General features: G+C 41.9%; 1 protein-coding gene across 1 annotated transcript in view; it reads left to right on the forward strand.

Moving 5' to 3' along the window:
* ankrd11 (ankyrin repeat domain 11) overlaps positions 1-21,745 on the forward strand; it is a 123,204-nt gene that overhangs the window by 92,954 nt on the left and 8,505 nt on the right. Inside the window, 8 exon segments of the mRNA XM_038702048.1 lie at positions 1,322-1,454; positions 8,553-8,726; positions 9,685-9,885; positions 9,972-10,114; positions 10,479-10,626; positions 10,770-15,225; positions 15,328-17,222; positions 17,225-18,012. Of these exon segments, the coding sequence (XP_038557976.1) occupies positions 1,322-1,454; positions 8,553-8,726; positions 9,685-9,885; positions 9,972-10,114; positions 10,479-10,626; positions 10,770-15,225; positions 15,328-17,222; positions 17,225-18,012 (7,938 nt within the window).

The following is a 21,745-nucleotide window of genomic DNA, read 5'->3' on the forward strand; positions in this document are numbered from 1 at the left end:
AATACACACATTGCATTTTACAAGCACAGTCATTAACTGAAATATTCCAGTATTGACTACTGAATATAAGTGGGATGCATTTAATTTGCATAATATGGACGAGAAGCGCACATGACAAATGTAGTAATAAAGGGCACACTGTTTTTACATAACTATAACTTTCTAATGCTAATAGATTACAAATGGATAAAAGAAGCACTGTTTTGGTGGTTAAGTTACTGTTATAAAGTGAACTGACTCCACCCTACTTCAATTTGTACCATATGTGCTTGCCCATATGTATTTACATTCGTTTAGAAATTTGGTCCTTTTTTTGGCAAGGATACAATCCTAGTCCTTTACTATTCACAATATTTACTATACCTGCCAAGACAGAGTCTGCTCTGCTATTTTTATAAAAAAAAAAAAAAAATAGTAATAATAGTAATTTTTAAATGCAGCTGTCCACTGCACAATTAGGATAAAGGTTTCTGTTAAAATTAGTATAACATTTTAAATATGTTTGATGTGAATAGCTTTAAATTAAGGAAATTGCAACTTTGCTTTGACCCTTTGACGTGTCCTAAAGTGTTTTTTATTCTCTGGCTCTGCTCGCTTTGTTCAGTGATGCTCTGTTCTGACATTCTCTGAAACTTCTGACTGGTATTTTCCCCCCACTTGATTCTCCACACGCGAGCAGAGCACACATTTGTTTAGTAAAAATAATGAGAAATTGCTTGTGAAAGCTTTTCTCTTTTCAATACAGTTGTAAAAAGAATGCTTTGTATTTTTGATGGTTGATCAGACAAAATAAGCAATCTGAAGAAATAACTTCCAATCAGCTAATAAAAACATTGATTCGTGTAATAATATTTACAATTACGCATTTAACTGTAACCCTTTTTTTGGCGCATCTTTTCAGCACTAACTGTTAACTGTTGTAAAGCTGCTAGTCTGGATAAGCAAGTTACTGTCACTATCAGATCCTAACACAACAAAGAAATAAGTTTAACAAATACATAATTATTTACATCTGTTGATAGCAGATACACTCTGGCTTGTGAGTGTTTCCAGAAGCTGTAGACCACAGAGCCGAGCCGGCGTCAGCCTCAGATTAGCCTCCTCTTCCTGCGCCTGGCTCTTTGTGCTGTGGCCGGGGAGCCAGGAATCCAGGAGGAAACTCCATGGAAAAGTTTTGCTCTGCAAAGCCCTTAACAGCTAGCTATGACGAGTCAGGGCAGAGGAACTGCACCCACTGTTTCTTTATTTTGATTTGAAGCTGTTACTTCTAAGCCATATCACTTAAAAGTGTCCTTCATGCTCTGATTTGTCTCTTTCTCAGGATAAAGTGTTGTCAAACAAGACTCCCAAATTGGATCGCAGTGATGGGGTCAAAGAGATGAAAGAAAAAGCTCCTAAAAGGAAGCTACCCTTCACTGCTGGAGCTAATGGAGACCAGAAAGATTCTGACTCGGGTAAGAGAATATTGAAACAAATTTACTCATATGTTTCCGCATGTCCACCTCCCTGTCACTTTATAGTGGAAATGAAAGAGGAATGGGAGTTGTTACATCATATCCTTTCTAGCTTGCAAGAAGTAGTTAGGCGGGCTCTGTGGGGGGGCTTCGGGAAGTCAATGGCCTCCCAGCTCTAGCATCAACTTAGCTGTGTGTCTGTGGCAGAACCAAGGATTTTGTTTCTATAATCGCAGTCTGAAAGAAGAGGAGGACCACACAAAATCATGATCCAATTAAGTGGGAATTTGTATAATGTACAGGCCTGACCAGGTCTGGCTTTGGTAAGGCTCCTGCTTTGTGTTTTCTTTAATTAGGGAGAGAAGGACTACTGCTCATGCTTGTTTGACTTTGGCCTTTAAGGGTTCAATATTTAGTTTGTTGATAATGGTCCAACTCAGAGGCTTTGGTAACAGCCTTCATCACCAGCACTGGCTGAGTTGCTACATTGGTTTGTGTTCTGAGATTGCACCTGAAAAAGGAGTGGAACGCTAAAAGTGTGTGTGGTGCAACAGATGATTATTGTGGTTTGGGGTCAAGTTTACTAAGATTGGACATGTATTTACTAGACACATGGGTTTGTGTGTAATTACTGTGTAACTCAAGGTAATTATGAATAAGTAGAATGTTTGACTGAGAAGCTCTAACTTGTTTCCCCATCACTCATTTGATTAGCACTCGCAATTGAATGCCTCTTGTGTGTTTGTGTGGATGCCATTGCCTTTTGCATGCTTACATTTCTGTTGCAAGATTATTTGGTGTAATGTCTCTTCAGGAATAATGTATGCTTGTTGTATATTTTCATTTTATTCTCCTTCGCTGTTTTGTATTATTTACCTGTTTGCTTTCCTAGGCTGCTTTTCATAGCTTCTCTACGAAAGAGGTCAATCCCAACCCCCCTCAGTAAGCTGAGGTGTGAACTCTCATCTCAGGAACAATAGCTGGACAGTCTGTCTATTAGTATGTTAATAACTTGATCTGTTATTGGGTTGCATGGTCTTTGAGCCTTTGACTCTCAACTTTACCTCTCTGCAACATATTATGAACAGAGCTGACTTCATAATTTATGTGTTATCAAACGGTAGATGCCTGGAAGATTCCAGGGATTATGCCATTGTACAATTATCACAGTTTATACAAACTAGCTGCTAGCATCTGTCTGTCATTGTAGTACTTCAAGTTTATTAGGATGTATTGCATCACATCCGCAACATTCTTTTCTCTTAGCAATGGCTAGCCTAATGGTTTCATCATTGGAGCAGTGTATCTGCACTGTATCTATGCCTGCAAATTTTGTTAGTCAGGACATGTGTGTCTGCATACCTTTCTTTGCTGTATATTGAGTTGTTTCTGCATATCTGTGTTTTATAGTCCGGCTTTGTTGGTTGGCCTTTCGAGTTTTGACCCTGCTGGGTCACTGTCTAGCCCCTCTGCTAAATTTTACACCCCTGACAGGTCACAGCCTCCACCCAACGACTCTAGCCTGAGCTTGGGCTGACTTTAAATGCATGTCACTGCATTGCCCACTTCTATACAACAAGGCCTTTGCAGCTATGCTGATGTTGTTAATATGCATCAGTCAACTGACCCTCTTATTATTATTATTATTATTATTATTATGCAAGTTGTCTGCTTGGTGTTTACAACTATTACAAGAGCCTTAATGTGAGCTAGAGGAGGGATGGGAATGTGTGCTCACTGTATGGCTGTGGACAGCTCACTGCAGGTCATTCAAGTTGAAGTTAATCAAACCCCTTGAAAATTCAGTGCCCACCTCCCCCTTAGCAGAGTTGCCAAGCCTCCCTTGACCTCCTCCTGAGGAGCGCTAGACAGCAGCATTCCTCGATCTTGAGGTCATCCTCCTTCTGCTCTTCTCTCCCCTCTTCCTCCTCACCACCGCTATCCACAGCAGCAGCAGCAGCCTGACTTCAGGGATAGATGGTACAACAATCTTGTAACATTAAGACTATGCCCACACTAAGAAGGATCGTTCTCAAAATGCTGTTTGCATGTGAAAACAACGTTTTCATGTAATTTTTTAAGAAGAGCTAGGCTAGTATCCACACTGAAGCACCAAAACCATAAGAATACAACTAAATTGTTTCCTTCTTGCTTCTTCTCCATCGCTGTCATCTTATAAGGAATGAGATAAATGCAACCTGATTACTTCATTCTGCTGCCTCATGCTGTCCCTTATCACTTAAACTGTGTCTGACTACAGCCAAACAAACAACTTTGTTGTTGTTGACATATTTTATACTGCAGTATTAGTCAGTTGACACCAAATTAATTTACATGTTTCCAGGTCCTTAAATGTTAGGATGTGCTGCTTTTCTTTGTTTTAGTTTGGACTGAGGTTATTTTGGGTTCTGATTAATTTATGGGTTTTTTTGGGAGATTTTCAATGATTAATCAATATGCAGTGGTAATGTTTTTTTATGTGTCTGTGTCAGACAGTTTAACAATGTAATTGTGACAAATACATTCTGCCAGTTACCCTAGATGAAAAGTCATTTCTTAATGAAGTCAATTAATTAGTTATTTTATGCATGTAACATTGCCTGACGGCGCAAACATTTACATTACAAATAGCGGCAGTGTTTCCCCTAGGACTTTTTCAGGGCGTGGTGGTAGACCCCCTGAAACTGCTAGCGTTGCGAAGCTGCCGTGTTACGGATACGTGGTGTTGGCACCTTCTCAGCTCCACAAAATTTCCTACCTCCTGACGGAGCTTGCTAAAGTTATGCTACATTCACATATTAGGCGATGAGTAATGCATAAGGACTTAAGAAATCTGTTTTAATTTTTGCCAGATTCTGTTTTTATTTTATCCCAAATTCTGTGTTTTCCATTTCACAAACGAGTTTGCACCTTGTATCTGCCGATGTGGATGCACTTCTGAGAGTTTGTTGAAGTGATGAGATCTTGCTGGCAAGCCATCTTCTGTGTGCGTGTGTGTGTGTGTGTAAAAACCGGTGAGCCCTGTCCTCGCTAAAATATCAACACAGAGAGGACAGAAGCAGTGCCGGTAAACACTAAAACAACATTGCATGACTAAAGTGGAAATGAATTGAACTTTTAAGGCCACAAGCAAATTGCCTGTGGGTATAAAAACAGCTTTATCCGTTAGTGATTATTTTGGGGGGGTTGGGGAATAATAATATAATAATAATAATAATATAATAATAATCTTTATTTGTAGAGCACTTTTCAAAAACAAGTTACAAAGTGCTTTAACAAGTGTAAAGACGATAATACCCAAAAGACAATAATACAAAAATCAATACAAGATAAAAGCAAGAAAAATTGAAAAGACTAAAATACACATTTAAGATAAATATGAAATAAATAAAATAGTATAAAATAAAAGGGATAAAATAAAGTCAAATAAAATCGGGAAAGGCTCTCCTATAAAAGTATGTTTTAAGAAGGAACTTAAGAGTTCACTGACTCAGCCGACCTGATTTATAACCTGAAATATATTAGGGGGCAAAAAATTTATTATTTAAATGTCAATTGATAACGAAATGTTGACGGAACACAAAAGGCAAACTCGCGGAAATGCAGCGCCCGGACTGTCTGTGGCGTGCACATAACAGAGACCAATGTTAACCCTGTATTTAGCACACCACTGCTGCGGAATGAATAACCACCCTACTTAAATGTCACACAATCATTAATATCAATGCATAAGTAATGATTTTAACTCACCCATTGAGCGAGCATGGTGACACTCAATGCTTGGCGAGTTCTCTGTGTATCCTTAGAGTCTGACCGAGCGTGTGAGAGAGCGAGCAGCAGAATATGACGGTGAAAGTTAGTGGAGAAAAATATTAGCAACAAGTTTAAGCAGTAAGTAAATGTGCCGTGTAGGTCACAGTGTGTTCGTTAATAAATGTCTGTAGTTTCCCCAACAGCTGGAAAGTTCAGGCAGTTAGCACGAGCTAACATCTCCCTTGTACAGCACCTGTATTGGCTGCTAAGTTAGGCTATGTAACGGCAGCTAAATCCGTAACAAAGTACAACAATATTAATGTTAGCTGTATGCTATTACTTGTCCAGGGTTGAGAACATCAGGTACGAGTTAAACTGGTCTACAGCTCTGTCCTGTTCACATACTGTACATCCTGATACTAGTTAACGTTATATTTTAGTTTTCAGAAGAATCTGAAAACTGGTTATAAAATAGAAGAAGGTGGTGACCAGGAGGAGCTGTGGTTAGTAAAAAAGTAAATTAGGGAACCAAGCTAGTCCTTTTAAGCTAAGGAGTTTGAGATGCATCAATAATAGTTTTATAATGTCATTGCAGCCCTCTGAATCATAATCGAATCGTGAGTAGAAGCTGTCTTCTCAACATTACTGCCACACAGCACCATACCATGTCTGAGCAAGCCTACATTATTTTTCTGTGGAGAATCGTTCTTGTGTTTAAAAAAAAAAAAAAAAATCCCACTGTACTGAAGGCCAAAAGTCAGTTAACTGCATAACTGATTAAAGTAGGATGCCACAAGAGAGGACAGACAGCATTACACACCCGACTATGTTCATACTGTATATTTATGATTCTCTCTCAATACAAAGCTTTGACAAAACATCCTGTGGACCACTTCCTGCCTCTTCTCCCATAACGTCCTGTTTATGCAATTTTTATTAGTCCCTAAACAGAACATTGTTTCACTCCAACGTGCTATGGTCAAACATACCTGGTTGGGCTGGTTGGAGTGGTTCTTCTTGTTGTGGAGTCTGTTGGCTAAGTAAACCAGACATTCTCTTTGTTTTGGCATTAGCTAACACTGTAGTATTGTCTGCCTGCCATATCAAAATTTACCTCTGTTATAGGCAGGCATTTATGTTTGATGTTGTCCCCTCCCTTGACTCAGGTAGGCAGTCTATTCATTGTTGATTATCCCTAGCTGGCTTGATTTCCTTTATTATTCTCCTTTCTTCTTATCTTGTATGTCAGGTTTCAAGCAGTAAGGAGAGTAAGGTTTCAACCCTGTCTGTAAGTCAAGTAATATCATTTTACTGAGACACATAAAGGTCCTAGCACTGTTCCCTAAATTGACAGCCAACAGAAATACATACTATGATTGCAGGGACTCACTATGTTGTGTAATTGTGTGTTCATCTGTGTGATTTATGTGATGATGATTAATCATAGTCATTCACTACATCATCATTTAGTCAAGCCGTCTTTACTGTTTTGATCTGTAACTTTCTGTAAAAGTATCAGGGTTGTTAACCAAGCATTATCCTTGTAAACGTAATCATATTCCCTCCTTCATAAACATGTGGAACACATTTTGTATGTAGTTGTGTCCCACAACATCCTGTCAAATTAAAATCACACATTTGTACAGGCAGTATTTGCTGGGTTAAGAATTTGTCATTTTTGCCTAGATGGTGTAACTTAAAAGTTGTCAATTTGAAACCGTGATCATACTTGCTCCAAGTGCCCCTTCTGCATTTATATTTGTGCTACCTGGGGTCTGATTCCTTCAGAGATGAGCAGGCCAGTTTCTACCACTCATGATGACTCTTGTATTAGAGACTGTGGCCTTGCATGTTGTTTAGTAGCAGTCATCTGCATGGGTGCATAAGGTTAATAACTCCCTTCCTGGTTTCCAATCTTGTAAACTTAGTCTGGAAAAGCTAGTGTAGCACTTTCTCTGTTCAGCCGCTCAAAAAAAAAACATGTTTGGACTGCTTCTGTGGTTCCTGCTGTTAAAGTCCTAGCAGAAGGAATGTGTCTAAATGGCAAATGCTTTGGAGAACGTGAGAGTGTATCAAAGGGGGAAGGGGGGGCCACATTAGCTGTAAGTGTTCACAGATGTTAGTGAAAGTTCATCAGCTCTGTACTTGTGACTGGAAAATCTTTTCCTGGAAAGCCTTTAGCTACCGAAAGCTTGAGTCGCCATGCTTCCTTCTTGCCTTATTTACTTGTGTGCTTGTGGCCTTGAGCAATACAGCCCATCTTGGAATGAGAGAAGTCCTAAAGAAATCAGGCTCAGACACATCCACTTCTATGCTGTTGTCTCTGTACATGCACATGTGAATTTGCACATTTTCTATTTCTTTTTCTTTGCTTATGAGTCTGTATTTTTGCTTGCATTTTCTTGTTTGGGAGTTGTTCCCCCCGCACTGATGAAGTGTTACAGTCATGTGTAGCTATCCCCTCTGTAAGGGTCATCAGATGGTATGTTGCAGCTGAAAATAATTGCTGGGTGTGTCTTTGTGGAGCAGCTGCTTTTGTCCAGCAGCACTGCGTCTCCAGTAAGGCAGGCAGGCATGTGGTGACCTTGGCAAGGCCATGTTGAATTGAAATGTAAACCAACTATTTCGTAATAACTGTGGTTCTGCCAAGTCACACCCTCTTTCCTCTCTTCTCAATTCTGGCTGATTGGCTTAGAGACAGACAGACATAAACACACTGCCTGTTGGGCCCTCCCTTCCCCAGGGGCAGCTAGGTAATAAAACACAAGTTACCCTTTGCTACCCCCAAATTCTTGCATACGGGGCTACATATACAGTGTGTAGTATGTGAGCAATTCTTTTTCTTTTGGTCTGACAAAGAAAGCAATCAGTAAGGACACTACTTGTGAAGTGCTTTTGTTATTATTGATAATGTATTGACTAAAGGATATATTTAAAAAAAAAAAGTCATCAACATTTAAAGTTAGTCCTGCTGTTATGACACAGTCAGTGTGCTTCTGAAAGTATTGATAATGGTGACAGATTGTTAGGTGTAGGAAATATAGGTAGGTGAAGGTCTTGGTTAAGATGACAAATTTAAGAACAATTTTCCTTTTTTATGGACACAATATGATTAATGTGGCACGAAAGATAAATGTTATTTAATAATTTTAGTGCTTAAACTTTTTTAGTAATCAAGGGCAACAGAAAGAGATATGTTTACCTAATGAATAATTCCTTGGAAGGTTCCGTAAATTGGATTTGTTTGTATTTGCGTGAATGAATGTGTAGTTAAGTGCATGCACATATGTGTCTGTGCCACCCATTACAATTAACTTTGCATCTCTCCTATCACTTTCGTTGCAGAGAAACCAGGTCCAGAGCGGAAGCGCATTAAAAAGGAGCCCACCAACACCCGGAAGGCAGGTTTGCCGTTTGGAATGGGGATGCCAGGGATCCGGGCCGGGTACCCCCTCTCCGAGCGGCAGCAGGTGGCCTTGCTCATGCAAATGACAGCTGAGGAGTCCGTCAACAGCCCAGGTGCGTGCTCATCATGGAGGCCACGTCTTCTATTGACGGGTGGTGGACAAGGACAGAGGGATGGGAGGGAGCTTTATATATATATGGGCATGGAGTTAATTGTTTTTGCTTGTCAGGACTGGTTGCACAATTTTAATCAAGTTAATAAACAAAATAATCCACATTAATTCTCAAAACCAATAATTGCAATTTAACCTATGGCTGTCTGTCAGAAAGTGGTTGTTTTGGCCTAGCAGCCATAGAAGATAAATTTTTGTTTGTCTACAGTTGTGGAATTATTTTTCTAAAATACAGCATGGGACCGTAAAGGAAATTAAACTAATTCTCCTGTTGGTATTGCGTTAGTCTGGAACCAGTCGTGCAATCTCAGCATCTAAGCCAAATCACAACAAACATCCAAATGCAAGAGGCCTGCAAGCATTTAGTTTTTGTTAGTTATCTGATATCTTCTCCACTGAGGTGATTATTTATAAAATGTGCTTCTTCCTTATGGCCTCTCAAATGGAACATTTATTTTTGGTAGACATAGTAATTGGCCTCTAAATGTATTAGATACCTAAAATAGTATTATTGTTGCCATATTGTATTTGCTCTTACTGTTGACATTTGATATTTATATATTAATTCCTTTGTTGCATGCCTGAAGGCATGGACATAGATTAAGTGAGTGTGTTTCAAATATCATTTGGGACAATAGCGTTGCAAACTCAATGATGTAAATATGATTAAGGCTTGGGTTTAATCTTGTAAATGTGATGAAATGAGCTGAAGTGAAGTAGGTCCAAACACTCCACTGTTTATTCTTAGAGTAAGATTGCCCCCTTCTGGCTGAAAGCCATTCAAACAAACTGTTATTCATAGTAGTAGACAAAATAGAAACGATAAAAGCAAATTCTTGCCAAATGTCGCAAAGAAATTGTTCTAGTGTTGAAATGAAATGTCCATTTCCTACCTACAGACACAACACCAAAGCATCAGTCGCAGTCCAGTCTGGGTCAGAAGGGAACACCAAACTCTGCATCTAAAACCAAAGACAAAGTGAATAAACGGAATGAGAGAGGAGAGACTCGGTTGCACAGAGCAGCAATCCGTGGAGAGGTACGCCGCATCAAGGAGCTCATCAGTGAGGGAGCTGATGTGAATGTAAAAGACTTTGCAGGTGAGAACCTCTTTTGTATAGACTGTCATTTTCTTTGTGCACACATATGTTACATACCCCTCTAACACAATAATTCTTATGTTTAGGCTGGACTGCATTGCATGAGGCGTGCAACAGGGGGTACTATGATGTGGCCAAGCAGCTGCTGGCAGCCGGAGCAGAGGTCAACACCAAGGGTCTGGATGATGACACCCCTCTACACGATGCATCCAACAATGGACATTTCAAGGTAAGAAAAAAAAGGCATTGTCAATAAAGGAAGCTCATGTCTAAATGTGATTTAACATTATTACCAAAATTCTAAAGAACAGAATAACATTTCTAAATTCATATGGCAAAACAATAGAAGCAGTCATCACAAGACTAGATAATGGTAAAGCTAATGGTGACAGAGACAGTCGATTTCTAGTTTTTCTTGAGAGATCATTGCTCTGACTGTCTCTCAAGCATATTCATGGCTCATGCATATGACCAAATAATAATTGTGAAGCTAGTGGGACATTCATAAAATTCATAACCACAAGAGAACATGGTAATGGCACCTCTTAAATTGCAATTTGTATTAATGAAATATTTTATTTTATTTGTTTCAGGTGGTTAAGCTACTTTTACGGTATGGAGGGGACCCACGTCAAAGCAACAGGAGAGGTGAAACACCACTGAAGGTTGCCAACTCTCCAACTATGCTCAATCTATTGCTAGGGAAAGGCACTTACACCTCAAGTGAAGAAAGTTCATCAGGTATGTAATAATAACTCTGAAAGTCACCTAAGTACATGACTGTTACAAATTGTGTAAATACAGTATTACTGTCCTTCGTGTAGATGGAGCTGGAAATGTTGGATTAAATGTGTATTCATTGCGCCTCTTTTTACTTTCCACAGAATCTTCAGAGGAGGAAGATGCACCCTCGTTTGCCCCGTCCAGCTCTGTCGATGGCAATAACACAGACTCAGAGTTTGAGAAGGGCCTGAAGTTGAAAGGGAAATCCGTAGACCCTCCTAAATCTGCTGTCACACCCGTCAAAGATGAATACGAATTTGATGAGGATGATGAGGAGGAACGTGTCCCACCTGTGGACGATAAACACCTCTTGAAAAAAGACTTCCGGAAGGACCCGGTCACCAAGGCCAACAGCTTCATCTCCATACCCAAGATGGAGGTCAAAACCTATTCCAAAAGCAACTCGCTCACACCAAAGAAAACTGTCAGGCGGATCATCTCTGACAGTAACAGTTCAGACGAGGATGATAGGACGTTGTGTTTCACGCCAGCGCCTACGCCGCGGCAACAAGCCCAGCAAACAAATTCCAAGACTAGAGACTCTGGCAGCATAAGCTCTAAACAACAGAAAGACAAGAATAAAGTCAAAAAGAAGCGGAAGAAGGAGAGTAAAAATAATGTCAGTAAAGAAGTCCGGTTTGGTAAAGTCAATGACAAATTCTGTACATCTGACTCAGATTGTGGTGATATGGAGAGTGAGGATGATAAGGGCTCAAATAGTATGAAGGACTCTTCTGCAACGAGCCTGAAAGAATCCCCTGGCTTTAACGCATCCTCCTCCTCTTCCCATGGAAACTTGAACTCTCAGAAACAAGTACCATCATTAGCAGAACAGCATCCAAAGCAGTGGAGGACAGATGGCTGGAAGACTGTGTCATCTCCTACATGGTCAGATGTCAGTTCTCTCTCGGATTCAGTCAGAACAAGACTATCTAGTGAGTCTGACTACTCCTCTGCTGATTCCAGTGTCGAGTCAATAAAACAAGTTAAGAGGAAAGCACAAGAGAACAAAAAGAAGAATAACAATGTGCACAGCAACACAGTAGACAAGAAAAATTCTGAGTCCTACAAAAACTCCAATGCAGACAGCGCGGTCTCCAAAGCCGATGTAGATGGCAAAGTGCTGAAAAAGCATAAAGTGAAGCACAAGCACAAAAATAAGGAAAAAGACAAAGCTCCTAGTCTCGTACTTAATCAAGACATGAATGAGAAATTTGTCAAGAGCTATTCTTTTGATTTTGATGATTCAAGGCAGAAGTCCCTAATTGTTGAGTCAGAATCGCCAGCTGAGAGCAAGGTTAAGTTATCCAAACACGACAAAGACCATTCTAAAAAGGAGGATAGGCTTTCGAAAAGCAAGTCTGAGGATAAGGATTGGTCATCTGGGAAAGACCTACATAGAACAGCAAAAGAGGAGAAAAATAAGAAAACAAAGGACTCTTCAAAGGACAAAGCGAGTAAGGAGGAGAGGGAGAAGCTTGTAAAATCTGACAAGGATAGAACTGTCAAGGAGAAGGAAAAGCCCAAGGAGGATAAACAAAAGGCTCACAAAGAGGAGAAAAAGAAAAAGTCCAAGGAGAAGTCCTCCTCAAAGGCAGACCGAAAAAGTGAGCAGAAAGAGGAAAAGCATCTAAAGGTGGACAAGGAGAAAAACACCAAGGAGGAGAAGGAGAAATGTAAGAAAGACAAAGCACAGAAGGAAGAGTCTGAGTATGAAGGCTACGACGTTAACAATCGTTTCCTCAACCTGGAAGACACAAAGCTCAGTGCCTCAGATGACCATCATGACAGATGGGGCTCTGAGATGTCCTCTGACTCCTCCCTCTATGGAGATGATAGTTGGGACGCTCCTGTCAAAGAGTACAAGGAATACAAAGCCAACAACGCAGTTAAATTGATTGTTGAGACGGTTAAGGAAGAGACGAGGCGGAAAGAAAACAAAGTCAAGGACAAGAAATCAGATCACAATGAAAAAAGATCAGAGAAAGAAACAACTTCCAAGAAGAAAGACAAAGACTCTTCAGAAAAAAACATTGACAAGAAAAAAGACTGGTCAGAAAAACAAAAATTAAACTCTAGTCACTCAGTTGAAAAAGAAAAGAAGCGGAAGGAGTCCACAGACGCAGTGAAGGACAAAAAAGACAAGGATTCTCTGGACAGCAGTAGAGACCGTAAAGACTCATATGAGTTTGTGAAGGAAAGAAAGGAAATAAAAATTAAGACGGAATCTGTAAGAGATGAATACGGCAATGATACTTTCTTCAAGGACATTGATGCCGTCGGTAAATCGTGTGAAATCAGAGAAAGAAACCACTCTGGAAAGGATAAAGAAAAGAAGGGGGAAGGAATGGAAAAGCGAGAAAAGGCAAAAGCTGACAAACATAAAGAGAAAACGAAAGACAGAGTAGCTGATCAGGAGAAGGATAAGAGTGAGAAAAGCTCCACAGAAAAAACTGTCAAGGAAAAGGATGCAGACCGGGGCACCAAAGACAAGAAGGAGGGAGCCAAAGACAAACACAAAGAGTCTCATGGCAAAGACAAAGATCGAAAGATGTCTTCAGAACAGACCAAGGACAAGAAAGAAAAAGCCTCTCAAGACAAACATGCTGATAGGGAGAAGGATTTCTTGGAGGTAAAGAAGGAGGAAAGAAAAACTGAGAAAATCCGGGAGAAAACGTGGTACAAGATAGCTGACATATTCACAGACGAAAGCGATGATGATGAGGACAGCTACAATGGGAGTATTGCACTTGTGTCTGACTCCATCAGAAAAGACTCAACGCCTGATCAGGATGAGCTGGATCACTTCCCTTCAGAAAAAATTAGAAAATCTTCTGCAGAGGCTAAACATAACACAGAAAAGGCAAAAGACAAAGAACACAAAGAAAAGAAGAAAGAAAAGGCCACATTTGACACAGGTAAAGAGAGGAAAGGCTCCCTAGAGAAACACAACAAAGACAAGAAAGATTCTGTTGATGCAAAACATAAGGAAAGAAAAGACAGAATGTCAGTGGACTCAAACCAAGAGAAGAAAAATAAGCAGAAGCTGTTGGACAAAAGGGACACCAGTGAGGAAAAGACAAAGAGCAAATATAAAGACAAGCTAGACCATTCGAAGGAAAGGAAACCTTCAAAAGGCAGTGGTGAGAATGAAAAGTCCCTCTTAGAAAAACTGGAGGAGGAAGCTATGAATGACTACAAGGATGACTCCAATGATAAGAACAGTGAAATCTCTTCAGATAGTTTCACTGACCGAGGTCATGAGCCAGTCCTCACTACTTATTATGACTCCATCAGCCTGGCTGATGTATCTGAGGACAGGAGAGACTCTCTTTCCATATCTACACCCCAGGACAAGTTCAGAGAGAAAGAGAGGCATCGACATTCTTCTTCATCTTCGTCCAAGAAAAGCCATGACAAGGAGAAAGAAAAGCTCAAGAAGGACAAAGGAGACAAACGTGACAAGACAGAGGAGATCAGAGAGTCCTACAGCCGCAGAGAGAGCCTACCTTTTGAGAAAGAGCCCATGCCCCTGGAGGCAGACCCTTACACATTCCCATTCGGAGGTAAGGGAGACGGAGAAGACGACTTTGATAAAACATTGGAATTTGAAAAAGAGATGTCCAAAAAGGACAAAGCAACTGGTGTCATCAGTGACAGGATGAAGGACAAAAAGAAAAAGGAGAAACATAAGGAAAAAATGAAGGAGGAGAAGATCAAGTACATTGATGGCTTTGGGTCATTTAAACACTCCAAAGAGGATGTGAAGTCAGGGTTGAAAGATAGCCCACAGGTCACTGTTCTGAAAGACCGGTCAAAAGAAGAAAGTCCAAAATTTGATATGAAAAAAGACAGAAATCGGGATACATTAGACAAAGACACCAGAATGGACCACAGTAAATCTAAGGCTAAGGATGAAAATGAAAAACTCCCTCAGTCCAAAGATACAGTGCGGAAAGATAATCGTCCACGTGAAAAACTGTTGGTGGATGGTGATTATCAAATGACAAGTTTTGGTCAGATGTTAAGTCTAAAAGACCAGGAAATTGAAGAGCGCCACAAGAGACATAAAGAAAGGATGAAGCAAATGGAGAAGCTGAGACCCAAGTCAGGGGACCCCAAACTCAAGGACAAAACAAAGTCCACAGAGGAAGTACGGAAAAACCGCACTGAGTTATCATCAAAGAAATCCAACAGCCTGGAGTCTGGTCTTAAAGAGAAAAAGCTGAAGGATGTGGGTCTCCCGGCCCAAATGATGTCCCCAGGCAGGAAGTTTCAGCCTACTGACAGTCAAAACTCAAAGGACTGGCTGGCTGGCCACCAAATAAAGGAGAACCTTCCTGCTTCTCCCAGGCCCGATCAAAACAGGCCAACTGGTGTCCCCACTCCAACATCTGTAATTTCCTGCCCCAGCTTTGAGGAAGTAATGCAGACTCCACGTACCCCATCTTGTAGTGCAGAGGATTACCCTGACATTATGTTGGATGGGCTGGACTGCCAGAACTCATCAGCTATGACTATGTCAATGAATGCTTGCTCCCCATCCTTCTTTGAAAGGTATTTAAATGTGCAAATTTATTGCATGGTTTTTGATCATGTTAAGTGTTTTGTACTGTTGAGTGTGACATATTTTCTAATGTTTTTCTATTGTCCACTCAGCAGGTACTCGAATTCCCAGAGTTTCCAGGAAGGCACCTGCCCTACCCCTGCAAAAAACCTCCAGCTGCCACTTGTCAGCCGTTCTGCATCTTCTGATGTCCGCCGGCCTCTGGAGGATGAGTTCAAGGCTGAGACTGACAGGTTCCTTCGACAGCAGAGTGATCCAGCGGCAGAATTCGATCCTTCATCTTCCTCCCAAACTCTAGAGGACAAATCCGTAACTGTGGATAGGCTGGAGTGCCTGTCATCTCCCTATTTCTCCCCAATTAGAATGCTGTCCCCTCGGTTGGAGCCAGCCCATCCAACACCAGATGTGGCAGCACCAACTGTTGCTGGCACAGAGGGTAATGAACACCTTCCTGATAATGTATACAGTTTCTTGCCCAAACCTTCTACACCAGTTCACAGGCCAGACCCCCAGGAGCCCTGCTTTGACATCGCTGCACCACCAACCCCAGCTCCTGCTGCTTTGCCACCCCTGGACATTGATGACATCTCTGAGCCTCACCACAGTGAGCCTAACCTGGTCCTCTCAGATCTTCCATCTGTCACAGAAGAACAAGAGCAGGAAGAGGAGGAGGAGGAAGAAGAGGAGGATGATGAGGAAGATGGTAATATGGGTGATATGGACGAGAGAACTGACGGAGACCACTGCGCAGTGGAGGAGCCGGAGCAAACAAGCGACCCATTCTCCCCTCAAGTTGAGGACCCTTTGAGGAAGAGCTGGCCTGCAGAGTCTCCAGAGCAGCAGGACCCAGAAGTCCACCAGCTTTCCCCCACACACACAGTACCCAACCATGCAGAGAACTGTTTTGATCACAGTATGGGTTGGAACCCTGAAATGGACCTCAAATCACCCCACAGGACGTATGGGGAGATAGAGGCTGCCGTCTCTAAAATAACCAGTCCTTATTCCCATTCAGACAGTGACATGCAGCACTTGTCTGGACACCCCTCTATCACCCCACCGTATGCTACATGGAATAGGTGGCACAAAGAGGACCCAGAGGACTTTGATGAGCAGAAAGAGGCTGTAGCTGACATTCCCTCTCCAGAGAGGCCTGATGCACCTATAGATGGGGAACCCAACTATTTAAACACCTCATCGTCCTCTAACAGACTGGAGTCTTTCTTCCAGGACTGTAACAAACCTAGCGTAGAGGATAGTCACCAGATGGACAATGAGTCAGCATGTGTAGAAGCAGACAGCAGACAAACCACACTTAGCTTTAGTGCTACCACTGATAGACACATGGCTCCAGCTGTGGGGCCTGAGCCTGTGGTGCCCTGGGCAGATCCATTCTCGGCTGACGCAGATGAACTTGATGACCTGGGACCATTCTCCTTGCCTGACCTACCACTACCAGACAAGTCGGAAGAAGCTGAGCCTGAAGACTCTGAACCAGCGGACCACAGCAAGACTGTGACGACCCACATAAGACATACCGTTACAGACAGAGATGACCCGGATATAATGGAGGTGGACTTGCCAAGCCTGGCTAAGACTCCATGCCCCGTTGGAGACTTGAGTTTAGGGGAACCTACCGGACAAGACTTTGTTGTACCGTCACCACATGCCAATTTCCACCCAGAGTTGGGTTCTGAGCCTCAGAGTGTGCCAGTCAACAACACTCTGTCTCTTACACAACAGGCCAGCATGTTGGAAAGAAAAGGACCTTATGGAGGACCGGATGAGTCGGATCCCAGTATGTTGTATTCATCTGTGGAGTCAGATACCAGTCAGCAGCATCTCATGCAGATCCACGCTGAGTCATTGCAGTTACCCATAGATTCAGTGACTGCTGTCAATTCAGAGGTCAGACAAGAGGAGATGCCTGAGCCGGTAGCAGAATCCGTGTCATGTAGTCCTCTTCCTCAGCTCCCAGTCGCAGTCACCTCTCTAGCACAGTTGAACTACCAGACACTCAAGAGACCACGTCCAAGCTAACATCGGTAACCCTAACCACTGTGTCCACCACTATAGATATCCCCAAGAAGGTGGATGAAATCCCTCAGAGGGTGACCCGCAATCGCGCCAAGAACAATCCCTCTACTGCTGCTGTCCCTCCTACCTCCAGCGTAATAACCTCAACTGCCGCTGCCACCCCTGTAACAACCAGTCCAGCTGTGAGCATTAATCCGATTCCTACTAGGACCCCTACCCCCACCTCAGCCTCTTCCCTGTCAGCTCTGAAGAAGGACAAAGAATCTGTGCTTAGTGTCTCACCTGCTGCGTCTAATTCAACCCCACCAGTGTCTGTACCTACTTCTCTGACAACGTCTGCACCAGTGGTTCTCAGTAAGACAACAAAAGGTCGCCCTCTTTCCGTGGACGAAGAGGAATCTCAGACCCAGCACCCAAGGAAGAGGAAGTTTCCACGTTCTGCTGGGCAGCACGTCCAGGTCCAGCTGGTTAACACAGCCATGCAGCAGACCAGGGAAATGATTCAACAGACTTTGGCTGTAGTAGTCAATGCCATCAAGCTGGACGACATTGAGCCCTACCACAGTGACCGTTCCAACCCTTACTTTGAGTACCTGCAGATCAGGAAGAAAATTGAGGAAAAGAGGAAGATTCTGTGCTACATCACCCCACAGGCCCCACAGTGTTACGCTGAATATGTGACCTACACCGGATCCTACCTGCTGGATGGCAAGCCCCTCAGCAAGCTGCACATACCTGTTGTAAGTTACAGTGTCTTTACCTTTTTTCCTAATATAGCCAGAGTAGTGAGTAGTTTTAAAACCCTTTGAAAGAAAAGTGTCATTCTGGTAACAGTGCTTGTTTTGCTTAATAAGAAGAAGTAAAACAGTTCAAAATACATACAGTAGTGCATGGCAGAGTTTTCTTATATATATATATATATATTTTTTATTATAACTGATTATGTTTTCGGGTCCGTCTGTCCCACTTTCGTGAACGCAATACCTCACCCCCTTCTTCAAATTTGGCACTCTGGTTGTCAAAGGTCAACTTCACTGTGACATCATAATGTTCTCGAAATACACTTTTTTGGCCATTATTCAACACCATAACTCAGCAACAGAAGATGAGATTGTGACCATGTTTCACAGTTGATAGGACACTAAATATGGGTGAAATGTTTGACTCAAAGGTCACCATGCCCTCAAAATATGTCTTTAGCCTTAATTTAGGAATACGTTGGGCAATTCCAGATTTCACACACATGTTGAGTGGGACGACAAAATGAGTAACAAAGTGAACTCGGCATTCTTAATTCCTTGTCACAACTATTCCACATGTTTACCCTTTAACAGATATGCATCTATTTTTTGTTTGTTTTTACACTTGTTTTTTTAAAACATACATATTCCTGATAGTTCATACTGTCTTTCTTAAATGTCGAACAACCTCTGAATATATAGTTATTCATTTATCATGTCCAGAAATTTATTTGCATACACTCTCTCTATTTCATCAACATCATTGATTATAATTTTAACTTGCTGTGTCATCAATATTGTGATAACTTCATTTAGCCCAAAAACTACACTTGATACCGTTTATTCAATTTCTTCCAAGTATTCTCTACATATATTATATGAAGTCTGGACAGACATGGATGTAAACTGCAACTTGATTGGTTGGCAGAAGGATACAACCACGGGGTTGTAATTTTTTTTTACAAGTAGCGCCGTTACTAGTTTAACTACATTTCTCAGTAGCTTGGTGGTAGTGTCGCTATTTTCTGAATCAAATAGCTTTTCAGTAACGCCACCGCCACACACGGACCTGTATGTGTAGCCTGTGTGACGGTGATATCACATAGGCCTACCGATCCTTGGGCTGATGTCTGCGACGTTGCTGCAGGGGAAAAAAGACACGCGTGACTGAGTTTACTTTCTATTGTGATAGTTATTGGAACACCTCTGTGAGAAGGATCAGGAAGGACCTCTTTCTTTGATATGCAGTGGCAGAAACTTGTTTCCATGAGATGAGCGTGCGCTCTCTCTCTCACTCTCTCACTCACACTCACACTCACACACACACACACACACACACAATATAGGCCTTTGTTACATTAAAAATATGTCTTGCTTTTTGACAAGCAGTAGAATTTTTCTAAGGAACAATTATTAAAATAAGAAACAGTATTACATGATATACACATGACAATGTGGTAAATAAGTTACTTTATACAAACAACAATGGTTCTCCATTTGTTGCATGAGGAAATACATTTAGCTGTAATGATATGGCAATAAGTAGGAGAGTTTCTATGTGTCTGATTTAGCTCTCTCTCGCACACACACACACACACACTGTTTGGAGCAGGTTTTACACATACAGGTGCTGGTCATATAATTAAAATATCATCAAAAAGTTGATTTATTGCAGTAATTCCATTCAAAAAGTGAAACTTGGATATTATATTCATTCATTACACAGACTGATATATTTCAAATGTTTATTTCATTTAATTGTGATAATTAAAACTGACAACTAATGAAAATCCCAAATTCATTCCCCCCAAAAAGTATGAACATGAAAAGTATGAGCATGTACAGCACTCAATACTTAGTTGGGGCTCCTTTTGCCTGAATTACTGCAGCAATGCGGCGTGGCATGGAGTCGATCAGTCTGTGGCACTGCTCAGGTGTTATGAGAGCCCAGGTTGCTCTGATAGTGGCCTTCAGCTCTTCTGCAGGGTCTGGCGTATCGCATCTTCCTCTTCACAATACCCCATAGATTCCCTATAGGGTTAAGGTCAGGCAACCTTTGCTGGCCAATTAAGAACAGGGGCACCATGGTCCTTAAACCAGGTACTGGTAGCTTTGGCACTGTATGCAGGTGCCAAGTCGTGTTGGAAAATGAAATCTGCATCTCCATAAAGTTGGTCAGCAGCAGGAAGCATGAAGTGCTCTAAAACTTACTGGTAGACGGCTGCGTTGACCTTGGACCTCAGAAAACACAGTGGACCAACACCAGCAGATGACATGGCACCCCAAACCATCACTGACTGTGGAAACTTTACACTGGACTTCAAGCAACTTAGATTCTGTGCCTCTCCTCTCTTCCTCCAGACTCTGGGACCTTGATTTCCAAAGGAAATGCAAAATTTACTTTCATCAGAGAACATAACTTTGGACCACTCAGCAGCAGTCCAGTCCTTTTTGTCTTTAGCTCAGGCGAGACGCTTCTGACGCTGTGTCTTGTTCAAGAGTGGCTTGACACAAGGAATGCGACAGCTGAAACCCATGTCTTGCATACGTCTGTGCGTGGTGGTTCTTGAACCACTGACTCCAGCTGCAGTCCACTCTTTGTGAATCCCCCCCGACATTTTTGAATGGGTTTTGTTTCACAATCCTCTCCAGGGTGCGGTTATCCCTATTGCTTGTAATACCACATCTTTTCCTTCCCTTTGCCTCTCTATTAATGTGCTTGGACACAGAGCTCTGTGAACAGCCAGCCTCTTTAGCAATGACCTTTTGTGTCTTGCCCTCCTTGTGCAAGGTGTCAATAGTCGTCTTTGGATAGCTGTCAAGTCAGCAGTCTTCCCCATGATTGTGTAGCCTACAGAACTAGACTGAGAGACCAATTAAAGGCCTTTGCAGGTGTTTTGAGTTAATTAGCTGATTAGAGTGTGGCACCAGGTGTCTTCAATATTGAACCTTTTCACAATATTCTAATTTTCTGAGATACTGATTTTGGGGTTTTTATTAGTTGTCAGTTATAATCATCAAAATTAAATGAAATTAAAGCTGCAAGCAGCGTTGGGCGGGCCCTCGCACTTATAAGCGCGTCCGCGTGTGAGCCGGCCGAGTTGCATATTCTGGAGCTCTGCCGGTGCGGCTGTGAATTTGCTACGCGGTTATGACGCCGCATGAAGGTGTTATATGTCACTTCCTGTGTCCCCTATGTGGAGCTACATAGCACTTGCCGCTATGAATATAAATCGGTGTTGGCGTGTAGATGTCTGCGGGGTGGGAGAGTTATCAAGCACGTAAAGTTTGTTTCAGATGTGAGCATGTACACTGAACAATAATGTACCCAAACAATAAAATAAATTCCTTTTATATTTCCCTGCCTTGTTGTTTATGTGTACATACAGAGGAAGAATGTGAGAACAGCACACATTTCATCGTTACTGTGTGCTGTACCGCAGTTCTGTGTCCATGCATGCAGCAAACTGAAAGCACTGTCTGTCGGAGCGTCTACGTGAAAAGAGAAGGAAGACATTGCTGGTAGTATTGTCTTCAGAGTTGTTAAACACCTCAGCGCACTGAAGGAAGCCATCTGACTGTGTGAGGGCAAGATCGTTGATGTCTGCAGGCAGAGTAGGAGCTCTCCTGTCTGACTGGTCCACCAATAGCAGAGAAGATGACCCCTTGAGACACAGCCCCTCCTCATTTGCATAATGAGGCAGAAATGCATACAAAAATTTAAAAAAGACAG

Source organism: Micropterus salmoides, unplaced genomic scaffold (assembly GCF_014851395.1).
Source record: "Micropterus salmoides isolate LMB-PRFRI ecotype aquatic unplaced genomic scaffold, ASM1485139v1 Ms_hic_scaffold_6, whole genome shotgun sequence".
NCBI lineage: Eukaryota > Metazoa > Chordata > Actinopteri > Centrarchiformes > Centrarchidae > Micropterus > Micropterus salmoides.